General features: G+C 43.1%; 1 protein-coding gene across 1 annotated transcript in view; it reads left to right on the top strand.

Annotated features, from left to right (window-relative positions):
• The window catches only part of LOC306864602 (zinc finger homeobox protein 4-like), a 70,700-nt gene that overhangs the window by 13,931 nt on the left and 35,332 nt on the right, over positions 1-21,437 (top strand). The window contains exons 2-4 of the mRNA XM_079408715.1: positions 1,261-3,860; positions 4,878-5,380; positions 19,157-19,388. Coding sequence (XP_079264841.1) covers positions 1,307-3,860; positions 4,878-5,380; positions 19,157-19,388 — 3,289 coding nt within the window. The 5' untranslated portion in view covers positions 1,261-1,306. The remainder of the gene's footprint in view (positions 1-1,260; positions 3,861-4,877; positions 5,381-19,156; positions 19,389-21,437) is intronic.

The following is a 21,437-nucleotide window of genomic DNA, read 5'->3' as shown; positions in this document are numbered from 1 at the left end:
GTTTAATTTTGCATCATCTTTTAACCTCGTTTCCATTTGGAAAAAAAAGTGCTTTTCCAAATTGCATTGTGTTCAATAAGCTATTATCAGATTTCCTATATTCTTGAGAATAATTAGAAAATAAAGCCTGGCGCAGCAGACAGGGCTGCCGTTTTAAAATTCTGGGTCTGTCTTGAGTGTATTTCATTTTAATTGAAAGCACAGCAGTTGCAAGCCCGTCATTGTTGGCCTTCACCACAAATCTCTACCTCTTCTGCACACACTGATATCGCCCTGAAAATTTGGAGCAGCTGGGTTTCTTTTTGCTCTCTGGGCCTCATTCGCCGAGCCTGGGCATGGTAGGCACATACGCTTTGGATCCAACTCTATTTCAACGTCCAAGCGTAGTCCCAGTCTTTGAATCTGCATTGAGAATAAATTGTCTGTGGTCCAAGAAAAAAAAATATGATTGAAGGGTTTTCATCAGCAAGGTGCGCGTATGATTTGTGAAAGCCAGGAGAGACCCTGATTGAGGCAATGACGGTTGGGAGAGGGGCACCCATCCAGGATAGATAACACATGCTTTATGTGCTTGGGTTTTTGTGGGCTGCCAAGGATGAAAAATTAAAAACAAAAAAAAGTGAAAAGAAATTGCGAGATGGCCCTCCTGGGGTTACTGGACTGGGTGTGCTAAATATTAATTTGAGTTTGAGGTGATTGTCGGAGAGGCCAAAGCGTGGGTTAGAATTTGGATGGCTGCTTAATCAGGGCTTGTTAGATACCTGCTGGGGGATCTCTCAGAGGGAAGATTTGGTGTAAGCTGATTTACTGAGTAACATAGGAACCAAAGAGATACCGCCTCTCTCTGCCAAAGTCGTCATGATTTGAATGTGGTGGTCCACCCCCCTTTTCTTTGCTTAGTGTAATTATGTTGCAACGATAAAGGGGCTCACAGAAACTTTTGTGTGGGAGTGGTCTGATTTTAAGGAGAGTGCTGCACATGTTATTGAAAAAGTCTCATGCTTAAACCTCTTTTTTAACAATTGATACCTCTTGTTAACCTCTGCTAAAATCAATGGAGTGTCTGTCTGTGCATTTAAAAATCATACTGCTTTTTTCTAGATGGGTCTCCGCTGCTAATTTTTGTGCAAATTCACGAGTAATTGCAGCACAGGAATGCTCTCTATATCATCAAGGACAGCACATGCTGAAGATCAGGTGCACCAGCATTATACACGTTCTAATATGTCTTTGCTCTCTTTTGTTTTTTTATTTATGCAGGTCCCTGACAGGCTGGATGAAATGAGATCCCCATGTAGCGATTACCATGGAAACTTGTGATTCCCCTTCTTTCTCAAGGCAGGAAAATGGGCAGCAGATATCAAAGCTACGTGAGACGACACATCTTGATAATGAGGTGCCAGAGAAAGTCCCTGGGATGGAGCCTGACAAGGAAAACAGCCCTGCGGATGACAACCTGAGGACGGAGGAGAACCGTCGAGAGATCGCGTCAGGATTGAGCATGGAGAATGCGATAGGTGCGGCCACTAAAGACATCCCCTGCAACGAATGTGCCACTTCCTTCTCGAGTTTACAAAAATACATGGAGCACCACTGCCCGAATGCTCGCCTTCCTCTTCTGAAGGACGAGAACGAGAGCGAGGTCAGCGACCTTGAGGACAGCGATGTAGAGAACATGGCAGGAGAGATAGTTTACCAGCCAGATGGTTCAGCTTTTATTCTTGAGGACTCCAAAGAAGGTGGCCAGAATGCTCAGTCAGGGGTCAAAAGCCTCTTCTCCCCAGCACTGTTTTCAAACTCCCACACTGCTGCCGGGGACAAGACTGAGCAGTCGGCCACAGCCCCCATGTCCTTTTATCCACAAGTGATCAATACCTTTCACATCGCTTCATCCCTCGGGAAACCATTTACGGCCGATCAGGCTTTCCCAAATACCTCAGCATTAGCAGGAGATGGTCCTGTGTTGCACAGTTTCCGTGTCTACGATCTCCGACACAAGAGTGATAAAGACTATCTTACCATTGATGGCGCAGCCAAAAACTCCTGTGTGTCCAAAGATGTTCCAAACAATGTGGACTTGTCTAAATTTGATGGTTGCATCAGTGATGGGAAAAGGAAACCTATTCTGATGTGTTTCTTGTGCAAGTTGTCTTTTGGTTATAGTAGGTCATTTGTAACCCATGCTGTGCATGATCATCGGATGACCCTCAATGAGCAGGAGCAAAAGCTCCTTAGTAATAAATATGTCTCTGCCATCATACAGGGCATTGGTAAAGACAAAGAACCTCTTATAAGCTTTCTGGAACCAAAAAAAAACAATTCTGTGTTACCACACTTTTCTACTGCAAACTTCATGGGCCCTGATCCAGGCATTCGCAGCCTGTGGAACACCTTTCACATGGAAAACGGTGATTCCCTGCAGGCTGGTTTTGCCTTCCTGAAAGGAAGTGCCAGTTTGGCATCTTCTGCAGACCAGTCGCCCAGGAGTGCCCAGATGCCAAAGGCTGAACTGAACCTCGGGGTTGCGGCCACCTTGGCGCTCAAGTCCCCTGTCGGCTCCGTGTCTCTCCAGCGCTCATTGCCAGGGGCTGGGTGCAGGGATCAGGAGAGCAACTGTGAACGGCAGAAGGACGTTAGCACTTTGCATGCCAATGGTGAGCTCCCCATCAAAAGCGAGCCCAGAGACACGGCCGATGCTGCGGAGGACGAAGACATGTATTTGAATGAGCTCGACGATGATGGTGTTTGTGAACTTGGGGATGGTACCAGTAGCAAAGATTTCCCTCTCTTAAACCAAAGCATTTCTCCTTTATCGTCCAGTGTGCTAAAATTTTCTGAAAGGGGTACTACTTCCTCTGTGGCTGTTGCCAATGACCTAGAGAAGACAAAGCAAGCTGCTGCTAGCTTGGACTACAGCAATGACTCCACGAGCAGAGACAGCAAAGATGGCTGTGACTCCAATGGCGGCAGAGATAGCAGTCCGCCATCTCTTCCTCTCGACATGATACGGCGAGACGACGAAAGCCCAGGCCCACTGCACCAGCATGCTGCCACGCCCAGCACCCCTGGCACCCCTGGCCCAGGAGAGGGCTCTCCTGGAAGTGGAATCGAATGCCCCAAGTGTGACACTGTCTTAGGTTCCTCGCGTTCACTTGGTGGTCACATGACCATGATGCACTCACGGAACTCCTGCAAGACGCTGAAATGTCCCAAATGCAATTGGCACTACAAGTACCAGCAGACCCTGGATGCTCACATGAAGGAGAAGCACCCAGAGTCTGAAGGCTCTTGTGTCTATTGCCGCACAGGCCAGCCTCACCCTCGACTTGCCCGGGGTGAGAGCTACACGTGCGGCTACAAACCTTTCCGCTGCGAGGTGTGCAACTATTCCACAACCACCAAAGGCAACCTTAGCATACACATGCAGTCGGACAAGCACCTCAACAATGTGCAGACGCTGCAGAACGGAGGAACGGAAGCCATCTACAACCATGCTGCTCCTGTGTCCAACGCCAGCCTGATTGGGTGCAGCACGCCCTCACCCTCCAAGCCCAAACAGAAACCCACGTGGCGATGCGAGGTCTGTGACTATGAGACTAATGTGGCTCGCAATTTGCGCATCCACATGACAAGTGAGAAACACATGCACAACATGATGCTTCTTCAGCAGAACATGAAGCAGATCCAGCACAACTTGCATCTGGGCTTGGCGCCGGCCGAGGCAGAGCTCTACCAGTACTACCTGGCCCAGAACATCGGGCTCACCGGTATGAAACTGGAGAACCCTTCAGATCCACAGATGATGATCAACCCCTTCCAGCTTGACCCTAGCACTGCCGCAGCTCTGGCTCCCAGTCACGGTGAGTAGTTTTCCCCCTTGGATATGCTTGTCACTCACTTTCTTTTGTTCTCTGTCTCCCTCACTGACTCTGGTCTTATTACTTCTGTCATTATTGTATCCTGCTCTCTGTGATTTGAGCTGCCATGTGAGAATCTGTTTCCTAATTTTCTTAAGTTTAGCCTTCATCTTAACATGGACTGTAGTGAACAGATTGCCTACACACAACATGCAGCAGCAGTTTTATTCTTTCATTTTGTCAGTCAAGACCAAACACAGCCTTTCTGCATCTGTTTCTGAAAACCGATACCTTTGTGCATTAAACTCATGGATCTTTACCTCCATGCGTAGTATAGACTGACACATACATTATCCTGTCAAGAAATATTGTTTCCTCAAAAAACATTGTCTTTCATCCAGCAACTAAGAAACTCTCGTCTAACAAAATGCTATATTTGTACCTTGTCTTGATCTTGTGTAATTATTAAATTCAAAGCTTTTTTTTTCCAGGGGGTTGAGGGTATGAGAAATTATCTAGTTTGCTTCTAAAAGTGCAGAGATCAAAGAACTAAATTACAATTAGATGTAAGATGATCTGTTTTTTATCATTTTAATTTTTAGAACTACTGTTTAGGCAGGCTCGTTTTATATTGATCAGTTTTGTGTTTTTAAAGAGAAAAGAAAAAAAAAACGTGTCTGAGTACAAACTCAGGAATGCCTGGTAGGAGTAATTAAAGCTATCTGATGAGGGAGTTTAGAACTTGAAAGGGATGATTGTAATTGATCCTGATTCAATCCTATTATAGCTTTTTTATAGTTAAGGCTTTATAAAAGCCATACTCCTTACTGGGGCTTTATTTTATCAATTCCTTTTGTATGGGTGCCCTACACCAGTCTCTCAGCTCTTTTTAAATTTCATTTAATAATAAAAAAAAAATCCTTTTCTCTTTTTCTCCTCCCTGTGACTGTGCCCCCCCCCTTCTCTCTCTCTCTCTCTCTCTCTCTCTCTCTCTCTCTCTCCCTCCCTCCCTCCCTGCAGTAAATAATGAGCTGCCTGTGGAGCTGCGTCTTGCTAGTGGTCAGCTAATGGGTGATGACCTGTCCGTCCTCTCTGCTGGGGAGCTGTCACCTTGCATCAACGACCCGCTGCTGAAGCTCTTCCAGTGCGCGGTGTGCAACAAATTCAGCTCTGACAGCCTGGAGGCCCTCAGCGGGCACGTGGTGGCGGAGCGATCGCTTCCGGAAGAGGAGTGGAGGGCTGTGATGGGAGACGTCTACCAGTGCAAGCTGTGCAACTACAACACGCAGCTCAAGGCCAATTTCCAGCTCCACTGCAAGACCGACAAGCACATGCAGAAGTATCAGCTGGTGGCCCACATCAAGGAAGGTGGCAAAGCCAACCAGTGGCGTCTCAAGTGCATTGCCATCGGCAACCCCGTGCACCTGAAGTGTAATGCCTGCGACTACTACAGCAACAGCGTGGAGAAGCTGAGACTGCATGTGACCAACCAGAGGCACGAAGCGGTGCTGAAGGTCTACAAGGTCAGCTATGCTTTACTTTGTGTTGAACTGTGTCATGACCCACTGTCCTAGTTCTGTGTGTTCTCTGTGTCACATGGGTTGATATTTACTTTGTTTTGTTTAACTTTTTATTGCATTATATCTATTTTATCACTGTATTTGAAAGAGTCAGGCCATGGTCAGGAGACTACAAACAGTGAACATTTGTTTTCTAGCACCTTGCTTTTTTTATGATGTCAGATGTCATTAGTCCAGCTTTAAATTTGATTTGGCCTTCCATGCTTGCCCTTTTCCCAGTTTCCTCTGCTCTCTTTCCTGTAAAGACAGGAATATGCCAGTCAGCCTGTTTACACAATGCCTTTCAGAAATCAAACCTAATTGAGTTTATGCCAGAAATATCAATATTTTTAACAGTTGGCCGCTGTTGTGGCGCTTCACTGAATTTTTACCTCTGAGGAAAGCTGCCCCATCAGCCAGTGTATAACAACAAACATCATGTGAACAGCTGACAGATTTTGAACACGTGATTGTGTATGCTTGTCAACATGCATGCATAAGAAAGGGAAAACATTAAAATTATTTTTAGATCGCTCTGTGATTTACTATTTTTTTTAACATGCAAATTACCTTTTGATGTTTCAGACGTTCCCTTTCTGATTTGTGGGTCATATTTGACTGTTTTGCCCAAGGCCTAAGGCAGATAACTGATCCACAGCGGTGGGGGTTGAACAGAGGCCACTGTAGCCTCATCCTGTTCTTAAGTGCATTTGGGTGTTGACTTACTGGACTTGTGTGATTGCCTGAAACAATAATACTAACATCCTGAAATCATAGACCAGCATCACATCCCAGACACATTAGTGGACTCCTCTGGATAAACTGTATTAACTTAATGAGGATCTATTGACCAGCATTAGTCACTTTTGACTTGTGTGTGCTCGTAAGCCGGACTCAGCTGTATATTTAGAAAAGTGAATTTAGCAGCTGACAATGGCTAGACTGCAAACAAAATTGGCAGTCTTGTAATGATAGCAATAATGTGAACAATTCATTACTTGGACCCAATTACACACATAGTCATTCAAAAAGGGTTTTTAAAAGGAAAATACTACTCACACTTTCACACCGAGAACCTCCTGAAAAATAGTTAAGTCAGAACCGAATACTGAAAAAGGCCTGCTGAGAATAAGAAATGGTGAGTTTCTAGTATTTTTTTTTTTTTTTTAAGAAATGGGACTTTGAGCTGCTTCGTGTTATTAACGTATTCAGACAGTGTTAGAAATACAGAGCAAGTAACTAAACAACAAAGAGCAAATCCTCCAATGGGTGAAGTCAGCATGAGGCAAATAAAGGGCTGAAAGAATCGCATGTGGTATTTGGAGGCCTGGCATTAAAGACGCAGTCCATGGGAATGTTTTGAAATCCTTAGCAGTTTAGAAAGGGGTGGGGGGGTCAGGGGGCTTGGCTAATTCTCTAAGCAAATAAAAAGGCTCCATGGCAACAGAGAGCATTTCAGGATCACATCGAAAGACAAATAGATTGGAGATTAGAGGAAGAGAAAGGTCTAGCTTAACTATGATCTTAGTAAGTCTAGCAGTAGATTTGTTTCTTCACGTGCACGTGTGGTTGGGTCACTGCCTGATTATTGACATGATTGTTTGCGTTTATCCTGAAATAGTTAATTAGAGTTTACCTGTATTTTTTGCAACTGAGCATCTTTTACATTTACACTTTCTTTTTTTAGAACAGCAGGTGGCTATGTAGAGCATGTAGATCTAAAATACTCCCGATATTTCAAGTTTAATGTTGAACCTGCATGACAATTGTGTTTTTCCTTTTGAAGCTTGGAAGTGAGTGATCTAGTCAAGAGACATATAATCTAATGAAATCTCTAGTTTGTATGGTTTTAATTAAAGTACTTGTTGAGGTAAAAAAAAAAAAAAGGCACTCAAATGGACGCCCACCCCTTTGAGTTTTATTGGCTCACACTTTAAGAAGTGTCAGAACAGGTGATGGGGCTGAATTTTGATGGTGAGAGAAGGGTGTCCATTTGACACACAGGGGGTGAGGGGGTTCGCTCTGGCTCCCTCATCTCCTTGCGCCCCCACCTTTACCCGGGGAGAGGGAAATCTGTTCTACAGATGCGGCTCCTAATGCTTTTGGCAGGAACCGGGCCGTTTCGCTCATGTATATTTGGTAGTAAATGTTGGGAAAAAAGAAAAAGAGGTTTCTTTATTTGACCAGAAAAACACCTCGCCTTTTATGTTCAAAGGTGAAAGGGTAGCACGCTAAAGAACAAAGTATTGATGACCTTTCCATATGAGCCCTGGAACACAAAGTATCTTTATAGCCCAAAATGATTGAGGATACAAACAAAAAGCATATTCAGTATTTTTATTGCAGCTTTGTACCTACGATTTTCTTTTTGAGGAGGGGAGTTCAGATTTTCCAGACATTAAAAAAAGACCTCAATTACATTAGCAGTGCAATGTTTCTTTTTTTGTGTGTGTGAAAGGCTAGGTGGTTTTAAAACTCCCAAGCCCACACCTAAAACAGCCTTGGATTTTTTTTCACTGTTATGAAGTAATTCGGCTGTTAAAATAAATACAATGTACATTCCTGACCTCTTAGTGTTTGGCATTAGCTTACAGTAATGATATATTGTCGTTATACAATTATCGTTAATAACCACATCAAATAAACGCAGATGTAGTCAAGTGTAAATCTGTCAAGGCCTTTCAAAGGCGGCGTAAGGCTTGATTGAGAAACAGTGAGAAATGTGTGTTGCTCCAAAGAGCCGATTTGCGCTGGGCACTTGGGTCATTTGAAGTGAAGAATGTTCATGGTCAGTGTGTTGGAAGCCGGGGGAAAGCCAGATTCCGAGCCGCACCTGTTCACCAGGTGGTCCTTGCCATGTTCTTCTCTTGTATCTCCCTCACCCTCTGTTTGTCTATTCCCTTCTCTCTCTTTACTTCCTCTCTCTGGAGGCTTGTGTGCAGCACATAAGGATGTCCAGCATGTATCCCCCAGTTGCGCGTCAGGAGCTATGAACTGCTTAATTACAGCAGCCACCCCCCTCCCAGAGCATCCGTCATCAGTCAAGCAGAATTTTCTGTCTGTCTGGAGTCCAAGGCTCCATTTCCATATTTGTATTTTCCTCCTCCTCCTCTCTTTTTTTCCTTGTCTCTTTTCTCCCCATTTTGAGCCACAGGGGCCGTGGCACACATAATGCACCTCTCTCTGGCAGAGGCAGGCAGGGAGATGGAGCCGCAGCGACTGGCTTTCCGTGGCCTTGTCCCCAGGGAGAGGCAGATAGCCCATCTCATTATCCATGATACGGATGGCAACACCATTGGTCGGGGCAGGGAAATGAGAGGGGAAATTAAAAGAGGGGAGCAGAGAAAAGAGGGAGGAGGAGAGAATGCGAGAGTGAGGAGACTGGAATTTCAGATTTATCAGACTTTTCCCAACCCCTTTTTTGACTTTTTTTTTCTCTTGTATTCACATCCAGAAGGTCAGTATTTCCTCCTCATTTCCCCCCTTTTTTTTTCTCTCTGCCTTTTGCTCAATCTTTCTAAACCAAGATGGCTGCCGGTTGATGGGCACATTATATTACAGCACATTCATTACTGAAGGTCAGCCTCACTCCTTCTCATTTGAAAATCAAATGTCCTATATATATGCAGCTCAAATTATTGTCTGTCATTTCCCCCGATCTGATGGTAAAATGGACAGGAGATTGAGTTGAGGGTATTTGCATAAAAAGCCATTGTGCTATAGAGGAACGAGGAGGATCTGTTTTGCATGTGCCTTCATATAGCATCATCATCATCATTGGTGTTGTCCCTTAGCACACATTGTGTTTTATTTTGGGGCTTTTTTCCACATTTTATTAATAAATACAGGCTGGATTCAGACCAGTGAGTACAAAAAAAAATTTAAATTCTGGCATTTACTCATTCTCATGCCATTTCAAACCTGTATGCAGAACATTTGAAAACACACGCGCGCGCACAAAACAAGATATTTTGAAGAATGTGTCAGCTGGTTTTGTTCATATAGTGAAAAAGTCAGTGGGGTCCAAAATAGCATTGTAACACTCAAAACATGTTTTGTATGTGTTCCATTAAAGAACACTCCTACAGGGTTGATACAATATGAGGGTTATTTAAAAAATGACACATTTCTGGGTGAACTGTTGCTTTAAGTGCTTCAAAATACTGAATTTTTATAGATTTGGTTTGTTTAACAGTATTTTTTGCATTTATTCTCAGGCTGTCGTCATAAATAGACATGATGCCCCTAGAAAGCATCCAAACCTGGGAGGATATGCCCCTAGATGCCCCTAGAAAGCATCCAAACCTGGGAGCATCCAACACCCCCCCCCAAACCCCCCTCCCACAAAGAAAAGCAGACATTGCCCCGTCTCAGCTGTTTCTCAATAAGAACCAGTGCGCCACAGTACAAGAGGACTTTGCGCAAGTCCAAACGGCCTTACGCGAGCCCTCTCTTTACTTTCCAAATGCAAACAAAACCACAGGCTCACAAATGCGTCCGTTTATCCACTTACTCTCTGCAGGCATAAAAGTATGTCAGCACTCTCTCAGCCTCCCGCTCTGACCCAACAGCAGGGCCAGATTATTCAGACGCTCTCGTCTTTCACCTGCACGTGGATTACAATGGGAATCTTTCAGGGGAGGGCGCGAGGGGTAGGGGGTATAATTAAAGCATACAGACAGACGAGTGTGGGTGCAAACACAAAGCCCAGGCTTCAGCTAGGCCCTGGTGTCATTAATCCTCATAGATATTAATAGGTATTTCTCCCATCATGCCCTCCCCGCTCGTAAACAGATGGTCATCTCCACACCGGCCCCACAGGACTAACGTTTGTTGACGGACAACTTAAAGCATTGTGTTAAAGTGTGGCGTCCCAGACACCCCTCTCTGTTTGGTTCTTTCCTGCTTTGCTGTTTTCTTTTCTTTCCGTCTTGCGAGATGAGTGGGGGGCCGCCATATGAGGATGCTCTGATATTAATAACCAGATGTGATCTTCCTGTTGGCCCTGGGTCAGAGAGGCCGGCCAGGTCAGGCCATTTGTCTCTGTGCAGGCACTGTGAAGGCTATTGAGGCTGACAGGTATGGGAACCGTAGAAGGGGAAATAAGACTTACCAAGCCCTGAAGGGGAGCGTGGCACTCCCAGGAACAAAGAGTGGCAGGAGTTTGTCATTTTTAGCCCTTTCCTTTCTTTTTCTCGTTCTTTTCTCTTTTTTTTCCATCCTCCTTTTTTCACTCGCCCCCTCCACCCGTCCATTTCTCATGGGATTTGGCCATCTTAACAAAGGATGACTCACAGTTCTCTGATAAGGCCAGCTGTGGAAGGACTTGAATTGCAATAATATGATATTCTTGGTGAAATAGCTGGCTGAAGGTAATTAGCTTTGTTTTAACTCTCCAGACACAGACGGAGAGCAAACATATGACTTTGTCTGGAAAGCATTATTGGACAATAAATGTATGCCTGAACATCACGTGTTCCCCTGAGGTCTCCCCTGTAACTCAGCGGAGATTTTTCTTCCACCGCTAACCTTTATTTTACCAGTTATTTTATTTAAGTAGCTACACACATATACGCATGTTTAAAAAAAAAAAAAAGAAGAATCGCTCTGAAGATTATTAGGTCGGTCAACAATTAATGGCAAAGAGATAGAGAGTTTGCAGAAAAGATTGGAATTAAGATCAATATTGACGCGTGTCGTTTAATAAGAGCCGCGGCCCAGAACGGATGCCCGAGTGAAGACAGAGCAGCAGTCATGGGTGGCAGTTTTTGCTCACATTAACAGACCTGAATGCAAGAAAGCATTCCTCAAGTAATTGATTTTAAACATTAGGTGCTTACTGAATAGATAAGTAGAGTGTGATATTCGATTACAGAGCAAAGAACTCATTTAACCTCCTGTTCTTTCCTGGCCAGGATTTCCAACACAATACGATTTACCTCCCCTTAGGTTCAGCGGGATTAGACTGCTACTAGTAATCCTTAATGCTTTGAAATAGATCTGATAGAAGTCCCACTCACTTGTTTGGGATTACACCCATGATTTTTTCCACATTTAGTTAAATTAACCCGTCGAATTATAATTTTTATAATTGTTAAAAGCCTTTCCGAGATATCCGGATGGCCTTTTTGTTTAATGCAGTGTAGTGTGATTACAATTTTTCCAGCGTTCGAATGCTCACCTTAGTTTCCCCTTAATATCATGCTTTACTGAATGCCGCCAAGCCTAATGGTTCACCTAAATGTGCAGTGTGTTTGAAAATAAGGCTGCTTGGTTTTTGTGATTCTCAGAGAACAAAGGTAAACATTTCAGTAATCTTCAAAGTGGCCAGTGGTATGTCGAGTGGACCGTGGAATGCAAGCTATGGCTAGGGCTTTTCAGCGAAAAAACAATGGCTTTCCTTTTATGGGTTGTAACTGCATAAACTGTGGTTGAGGCATTAGCTGTATCAGTTGTATCAGCTTACAATACCGCAGTTTGAATTGATGTGTTTATGTGCATTAGAAGCACTAGAACATTTCTATTTGTCTGTATGTATTTAAGGTTCTTAATATATCCCTGCTGGCTCTTGATGTGTGGGTTAGTGGGAGGGTAAGGTGTTATTTACTTAGACTCTTTTGATTCAGCACAGGTTAAAAGCGTTCACCCCTACATGCTCGACTTCGTAGGCAATATGCAAAGCGTTGGGCTAAGAAGTGCTCCCATTGAGGAGTGAGAGCAGCAAAGCAAAAGGCAGGGCTCTTTAAACAAGCTCCTCTCGGTGATCCCTGCGCTCTCTTCCTCCCTCCTTCTTTCCCTCCCTCCTATAATAGGATGCAAATCAGGGACCCTCCTCTATGTTGTTGTGGAAGGGGAGAAGGCAGATGGAACATGAAAGGGTTTAATGTTTAAAAGTATGAATAGGGAAAGCACGCAGCAGTGAGCTGGGGCTCATTCCGCTCTTATCAGATACACGAGGTGGGAGATTGTCTCATCTTTGCATGGGCTTGTTTTAAAGGAAAGATTTCAGCCCGTAGACCATGCATCATAATTAGTCGGAATGCCACAGTCTCGTACTGTATCGGCAGAGGGTCACACGCATGGATCATCCATTCCTGCGCTTCCCACCTGAGACTATGAGCTCATAACTCTTTGTTTGCATTAAAAACATATGCTGAGATGTAGGGGGAGGGTTTCAATATGTGAAAATTTTTACTTATTTTGCTGTACATTGTTCATATTTTTCAAACAAACCATGAAACGGTGTAATATACAGAATAATTTTATTGTAATTTAATAATTTTCTAAATTTTGTGATAGTACGGTATTTCCTGTGTTTTAAGGCAAGGCTTACTATCACTATTAGCTGAGCCGCTGGCACAACTTAACCCAAAACATATGGCAGACTGTACTGTATTTTCAAATAATTCACATGGTTTTATGGATTTGATACCAGCAGTTTTCTAAATATTATTATTTTTTTATTTTATTTAATTATGTATTATTAAATATGATTAAATAATAATTATTATATTATACACAGACATATCACTTGTATATAAACCATGTACATTATTTAATTAAAGATATCCATTAATTATTTAATGTGTGCATACTTTTAAAATAGTTTTTATTATTATTAGCTGTACATTTAGACAGACTCTAGTGAGACATGCCACAAAGGTCTTACTCAAAATAAAGTTATGCGTCTTGGACCAGGTTTTGACTCATATAATTGAGAAGCCCAATTTTAGGCTTACCATTTTGCTCAATTGCAGAAAAGCTAATTTTTTGTGATAGTGTGGCATGGAGATGATGGTGGAGCCTCTGGTCTTTTTCACCTTCTGATGGAGACAGGCAAAGCTTTTAAGGGTAATGGTAAGGTCAGTGGATTTAATGGGAGAGAAGTGTCCAGGCGACAGATTTTAAATCACCATAATATAAATACACCTCCATTTTCATAGGGAGTTTGCTTTCTTTTAAGGCAATTTGAGGAGCAGACGAACACTCGTGCCTGTTTTAGCAGTGGGAAGGATTAGAGGAGTGAAGATTAAGGACTAGTTCTTAATCTTCCATATCAACTACAGAGGTGAGAGGTGATATGCAAATGGAATTTTCCATTGCTCCTGCTTCATGTTTAAGTCCAGTGATTCTATTATATAGACAAGAGGTTCATTTATCTGGCTACCAATCAGCAACAACGGGATGTCATCACCAGAGTCTCTGGATTTGTTTCGAAACCTAACTAGACAGCATTCTTATAAATGTGTAGTCCTGTCTACAGAGGCAGCTCGCTATGTTGAAAATCTTTAAAATATGAGCATTATGAATTTCGTTGTTGTGTATTCAAGGTGCCAGTTAATTTACATTGTTCTTCTGCATCAGGACCTGTGTTTGACCTTCGACAGAGTCTGAAAGACCAGTGAATCAGTGGGAAGAGCATGTGATTTAGGAATACCGTTGCATGAACCCTGTAGTGACAAAGTTTTTCGTTCATTTCCTTCTGTCAAAGGAACGTTATTGTAGGCCTAAAGATATATGCCAGATCAACAACATTAGCACCACATGGAAATATTTCTCTCCACGCATCCTTCTTCAGCTGTTTACCGTTCAGCAAGAAACGTATGAAGCCATGACATGATTGGTTCCCAAAGCCCTGTGCGCTGTTTGCTTTAATAGTGAGCCGACAGGAATTGGCGCTTGCAGCAATCAATGAAATATTGCGTCGCGGATCAATCCACATATTAAAATGCTGGTAAAACACACGCACTCAGACTTTGACATGATTAATACGAATGTAAATGTACATGAGAAGAAAAACAATATTTCCAAAGAAACACACAGAAGTTCTTTTAAGACTTTCCGCAAACCGGCTGTCAATTCACAGATTTATGTGTTTTTGGTGGATTTCTGTTTGGACACGCTTGGCTGGCCAACATTTACATGAACTGTTCCAAAGTCATGGCGCAGACTGCATCGACTTATTGAAGGCCTGATTGCGAACTGCAGTAGTCACAGTACATTGTAGCTTTGCAGAACCAGTGTCCTTGGGAAAATGGGGCGTATGTCGCCCTGTCCGGTCCGAGCGCAATTACAGTAAATGAAAGGCTGTGGACGGACGCTACAGCAGTTGTGGGTTTAGTCGTTTTGGAGGGATCCCGGGGTGTGTCCCGCTCTCTTTACTGCGTCTCCACAAGCCACCTCAGACGAGAGTGTGCTGCTGAAAGACACATTGTGCTAATTCACTTATTTAACTTGGCATCCATTTGCAAGGATGATTATTATTATTATATGACCTAAGCAGCTAACCATACAGCCATGTGCTGGCGGAATGTCCTTAGCCATAATTACATATGATGAACCAGACGGATTCGGAGGAAAAAAATAAATAGGGGAGGTAATTTGGGGCTCTTTGATGCATTCCTTGGGATTTGTTGAGGTAGGGGAGAGGGAAAGTAGAAAAGAGATGGTTTTTCGCTCTTGTTTTGTGCCTGTAGCGGAAAGACAGTGGCCTTGTGCGCAATCTCTGAATGGAATGTAGGGGGCATACCTCTCACAGAAGAATTTCGCTCAGGATGCCAACTCCTGCTGTACCCATGATATAACATTACATTTATGTCTCCGGGCTCAATAGCGGTTACTGGTAACATGTGTTTGGACGGTGTCAGCATTGATGGAATCGTATACCTGGCCGGTCTCCAAGTAAGGCTGGAATGTGTTTAAAATGCTTTGAGGAACAAAACAAGCTTTTGTTTATTTTCTTTTTTTTCCGGAAACCAGTGCCTCTTAGAAAACATACAAACAAGAATTTAAAAAAAGAATTACGCTAAACAAAAAAACTATGCTAAGATTTATATAAAAAGTTAATATTATTTAGTTTTCTTTTTGTTGGATTTTTTCCTTCACTAATGACCTGGGGGAAAAAGCATTTGAATTCCCTAATTTGTTTTCATTTAGGAACAACTTATTTTTTAACTCTTCATTTTTTTTTTCTTTTCTTGTCTGAAGGAGTCTTGTCATCCAAGTAGAACAGAGTGAATAAACATCCAGTCTCAAACAGCCCTTATCCATATTCTGAATGCCACTAATGAGTCTGTTTTGTCACTGCAGGCAGTACAAATGAAACTAGTCTCCTACTGCCAACAGCAGACGGGCAGAGGGGAAGGCAACGAGAGGTGTTTTGTAATCATTGAAGTCAGCATAAATAAATAAGTCTCGTCAGGTTAGGGAAAAAACACGCTCCCTGGGAATTGGGGCCTAGTTTGACAGGTGATGGGGAGTCCCTGGTGCTTTGATTTGCATTGTTTTGGCAGCACGGTACGATGGCGTCTTTGGTTTAGAGTCGCCCAGCTCATGCCTGATTAGGTCCTGAGAGCCCAGAGAGAGCAAGAGGTGGGTGTTCCTCCTCAGACCCCCGTGCCAGGGATCCCATTCAGCTAGATGTGCTCTTTGGCATGCCGAGGGGCACCCGGGAACGGTAAGTTAGCTAAAATGATTGGACCCCGTGGGGTTTTCGACTCTTGGTTGCTTGCCAAATGCTAATCTAGAACAATTACCCATCAAAGGCGAGAGTGCGCCGCTGTATTGTCATAGATAGCCTCTTCGCCACCCACAACAACAGTACTTGGAGCAGTTTCAGATAATTTCTTAGCGCTTGACAGAACCATCGTGCAATTTATCCTCCAGCTTTCTGCTAAACCAAGTCGAGGTGAGAGAAACCAAAGTCTTATTCTTTTTATTTATTTATTTTAGTAATAAATAGGCCTTCTTTTCTTTGCTAGCACCATCCTGACTTTCCGGTGGGCAGAATCTGCTACGGGATGCCACAAACATTTTGAACTTTGCAGGTAGTATATAACGGCTTTGTGAGTCTGGCAGTACTAAAAATGGTAAGCTTAAACCTCATAAATCAGAAACCCCAGGCTCAAGTCTCTGAACAGCTTGCACCGGTGCCACAGAGGTCTATAAAAGAAGGGAGAAAAATACTCGATTTCAATATAGGTCTTGAGCAAACAAAGCAGGAATGCTGATAGTGAATAAATTAATATTTTCTAGAGTTACGCACTCTTTCGGCCTTTAAACGTTAGGCATGTCTGCTCGCATTGTATTTTATTAGGACCATAAAAATGGATACGATTGTGATTCAGAATAATTTAAGATGTGCGGTCAGCCTCGTTCACATGCAACACAAATCTATTTCATATTAGTATGAAAATATTAGTAATGGAGGCTGCTAAAAGGGGCTACAACTCAGGATAAGATGAACATAAATGCAATATGAGGATATGAATGCGACAATAGCTAGCCAATAGCCCTTGAGCAAATGCTTGTTTATTAGCGATAGTTATTCATCCTAATGAGGTTTAGTCATCATGCAGAGAAAACAAATTATATTGCTGTTTTTCCCAGAAACCATCTTAAGTCTAAATGGAACATCGTGTCTTTTGTTTCACTAACCGTACGACTACCTAAGATGAATTTATGATGCAGAGGTTCCATAGATATCTGGTTCTAAATGAGGAATTAGATTGACCTCATTTTGTTTTTTGGGAAAGGTCGAGCATATTCTCCTCTTAATTTCCACACAGAAGAGGCCTAAACCGCTACATGTTGCGGTTGTCCTAAAGTCACAGGACCCTTCGAGAGGTTTATGTGTCAGTTCAGCCTGGTTCGAGTCTGTTTACAGGGAGGCAGTTCATACTATTCAAGTAGCCCTGCATGTCTTCGAAGGGCTTCCCTTTGGAAAGAAACAAAGATAGCTGTAATTAATGACCCTGAATCTGTGCCAAAAAGGCTTTCCTCTGACAACTTCAACTTAATTAAAGCTTAAGACGTTTCAATGGCCACAGAGAGCCCCTTACGGAGCGCGGCCCTGCAGACTCGTGAGAAAATTCTGCCGAGTTTATTAAAAAAAAAAGATGTGTGTTACCACTGGTGCCAAGACTCTAATCCCTGACAGTCCAAGAATCTGTTTTGTCAAAAAAGTTTTCTTCTAGCCGGCTCACACCTGCAGGCACGCCGGTACTTCCTTCAGGCTCGTATAGGGCCGGTTTTGTGTTTTAGCGGAAGATCAGGTAATGGAGGCCTCACTCGGCCTTTTGTTTTTACGCATTGTTCATTAGTCTGGGAGTACTGTAGGCACACTTGATATGCTTGGCTTGCCTGGGGAATGGGGAGGGAGGAGGTATCTGTTTGCAGGACTGGGGGCTTTGTATGTGTGTTAGGTGGAGGGATGGCCTACTATGTCCTTGCATGGTGCACTGCTGCACAATTTTAATTCAAAACTTTAGCCCAAATTAAAGTGCATAATTGTCAGGCAGAGCTGAATGCAGGAGCCCTGCTGTTTGAAACACATTAGAGCTGAATAGAACAATACGCAAAGCTGGACAGTTCGGATTTCGCCTACAAAGCACTATTTTAAATACTTTCTCTCTCTTTCTGTGTCTAGCCACCGCTTGGAGTCTCTTGTCAGAATTAACAAGCTTAGGAAGCCCCACCAGCTCAGTGTGTGTGCGTGCGTGCTTGTCCCAAAAAAGACCAATCCAGTATGGGTTTTGTAAGAGGCAGAGGGGGAAGGAGGCAGTTCACCTTATTCGTACCAGTTGACCCACTGGAAGCCAGAACGCCAAGATAAATAAAGCGTTTAGGTGCAGTTTAATAGCTGTAAATAGTGGCAGAATTAGCATGAGAAAGTAGCCAGGATTTCCTCTTAATCTTTAGGAAAAGTTTTACACTTTTGTGTGTGCATATTAAAGCTGGGCGATATAAATAAAATACTGTTATTATTATTATAAATTGTTAATCTGTAACAGATTTATGGATTATTAGAATTTAACAAATTTTTGCCATTGAAATTTGAAACGTTTTTAAAATGTTAGAATCTGCCTTCAAAACATTAACAACATGGTGGCAGTAAAACCTCTGTGCGATTCTCACACACACATACAGTGGGGCCTGAGTAACAGGGGTCTTTGTGTCAGTGGAGAACAGAGAGAGAGGCCACGCGGGGGTTTAGCTTCCACTCTCGTCCGCTAATGCACCACAGGCCTTCATACGCCTCTCTATAAACACACACAAAGCAGCATGTGAATATTTAGAGTACATAAACCTGAACTTGCGTGTGTGTGTGTTTAAACTCTTTCACAGCCCTCCATAGGCCTTTATGAGCAGGATGGAAGCCGAGGTGCCTCTCTCCTACCGAGTGAAGCTGCAGACCTGTGGTAGTTTTATGGCCAGGGCCTGGTAGATTTGTTTTCTTATCTTTATCGCTGCACAGATAGTAAATTACCCCCACCAGATTCTATCTTCTTTCATCCCTCTTATCCCTTTCTAAAGTTGCACAGTCCAGATTTAAAGTTAAGCTGGACTTTTTGTCGTGGTAAATTACTCGCATGTCCTGGATTACGCGATGCCAGGCGGAGACGCGTTGGCTCGTCTCCCTCTGCACCTCGCTCGTTCTCCCTCGTCTGTCTTTCCTCATCGGGCAGCCCCTCTAAAGCACTCGGCTTTGACAATCTCTCTTTGTTATCAGTATTTATGTTTGGGACAAAGCTGGAAGGAATGCATTTCATGTCGGGAGATTATTACAGGGAAAGGAAGTATCTGTTTCATGTAGGTGCTGTCTCAGCCCGTGAAACAAATGATGGCTGTAATTTCATGTGAAGCGTATAGCCCCTAATGACTTTTTCCCCTCTCTCTCTCTCTCTCTCTCTCTCTCTCTCTCTCTTTCCATCTGTGCTCGCACCTCCTCCCCTCCTGCAGCACTTGCAAAAACAAGAGAGTGCGTGTAACTCGGAGTCCTGCTACTTCTACTGCGCATTGTGCGACTACTCCAGCCGAGCCAAGCTGAACCTGCTGCAGCACCTCCGGTCGGTCAAGCACCAGCAGAGCGAAGGCCTCCGCAAGCTGCAGCTGCACCAGCAGGGCCTTCCTCCCGACGAAGACAACCTCGCTGATATTTTCTTCGTCAAGGACTGCCCTCCAAACGAATCCGGTGAGTGCACCATTTAGCCCACTCCCATAGAGCCTATCTCCTCCTTCAATCCCAAACCTGGAGCACCTTTTCGCCCAATGTAAAACATGCCAGCTGCCTAATCTCCCTAAAATGAACATGTTGTTCCCATTACGGACCGTCTTTTTATATCAGTACCACACTCGGCCCTGTACACAATGACATCTTTAGCAGGCATGCAGAAGGTTATGAAACTCTACCTTGGGAGGATCTCACAGTGAAATTCTTCCCCCTGGAGTGAGCTTTAATTTCCTTTCTCATGACCAAAGCAATTTGGCTTTCATTTAAAAGTTTTGGAGCTGCCAGAAGCTAATAAGTGTAGCAGGACTGTAAAACATTCAGAGACTCACACCAAAAAAAAAAAGATTAATAGTTTTATTTGAGAGGGACCTGTAATTTAAAACATAAGCGCGAGTCAGGGTTCAATGTATAATAATGCCCACGTTAATGCCGCACAACCAAATGAACGCTTAACTCGTTTTTGCTTTGCCTGACCTGGCCGAGGGAAACGACTAACACGTTTTCAATGGCATTCCAAAGCTGAATTAATCTCTGTTCCCCAAAGTGTCCTGTTTATATATGAACTCCAGAACCAGATGGGATTAAGCAGAGAACCATATGTGAAACTTCAGCTCCAAAACTACCCATATTGGAAATAAACGAGTGTGTTTTACATTTGGCATTAATTATATCTGGATCAAAGGTGCTTCGGAGTCGGGGTGCACCAAAGGACCAGTAAGATAAATCATTATTTTGCTTTTAGAAAGACAACCTACCTCTGTTGCACACACACATGCATAGCCTCACTTCTCTAACCTTCTGTCTTTGCATGTAAATATATTGATGTTAACATTATTTGTGCTTAAAGAACCAGAAAAACATAACATAATAATTTTTATCCCACAGACTGCTTTTTTTTTTTTTACAGACTGCTAAACACCATATCATGTGTATTTCTTTACAGCATATTCAAATTCAAAGGTTATTCCCAAGTCTCACCTTTCCCTCCTAGCGTTTCCAGCTATAGCTCATGACTTTTATATTTACCCCAGTCCTTCAGAACGGCGCTAATGTGTATAAACTAACAGACTCATTCAGAATTTATGCTTGCCGTTTAACGACCGTATTTTTTTTTTTTTTTAAGAACGTGGTGACGAGGTGGGTGGACTGCAGTCAGAGTACATTACGGAAAAGATAAACCCTTTGTTGTTGTTTTTTGGTGCTCTAGGCGGACTCTAGAGCAGCTAATGTTTTGATTATACACAACTACGCTTGGTTCAGTTAAAGAGTAACTAGCTTTAATAGGTTCGAGTCTCAAGCGCAGAGCGTAGGGAGTGTTAGAGGGTGCCGTTGAACTTTTTTTTACAGCTCCAGATCTTAGTAGGAGAGGCCTAACACTGGCGTGGTTAAGGAAATGGATCGCTGGCACCAGTTAAATCACAACTTATTTTTGTTAATTGTTCCCACTGGCAAGTGTAAGCGGTAAATAAATTAATAAAAAGTTATCCAAATGCCAGCGCAGGAGGGAGGGGAGGATAAATTGGCAGGGTTGGGGGGGAGTCTGCCCTCCTCGTGACACAGTGCCCACTGCGTTCTCAGGACCGGGCCGGGTGCCTGTGTGTATGTGATGGTAATAATTTGTGTCTCTGCTCCAGAGAAAAGGTCCTGGAGTAAGCAACATTTCAGCCCTAGCTGAATTACAGCTCTATGTTAAAGGGGGCTGGTAGGTTTTCGTGGGTATAACTCCTTAGTTTAGCATTTTCTGGTCATTAGTCAGTTTCATGAAGAGAGGGAGAGAAGAAAAAAAAAGATTTATTTAACTGCTGACCTGTATCTTTCTTTTAAAAGCAGCTCTGTGGAAACTCGCCAAATAATTATAAAACCATTTGGGAATAAAGGTTAGAATGCCATTGACTTCATGTACATGTGAATGGATTTCGTTAAACAATTTTGATGCCATTTTTAAGACGTAATTAAGGGGAGATTTTGTGGCGCTTACGGTGGTTAAATAAAGGAGAAATGCATTAGTGC

This window comes from Barbus barbus, assembly GCF_936440315.1.
Source record: "Barbus barbus genome assembly, chromosome: 46".
Lineage (NCBI taxonomy): Eukaryota > Metazoa > Chordata > Actinopteri > Cypriniformes > Cyprinidae > Barbus > Barbus barbus.
Note: the sequence above shows the minus strand (reverse complement) of the source record. Positions and strands in the feature narration are given on the sequence as shown.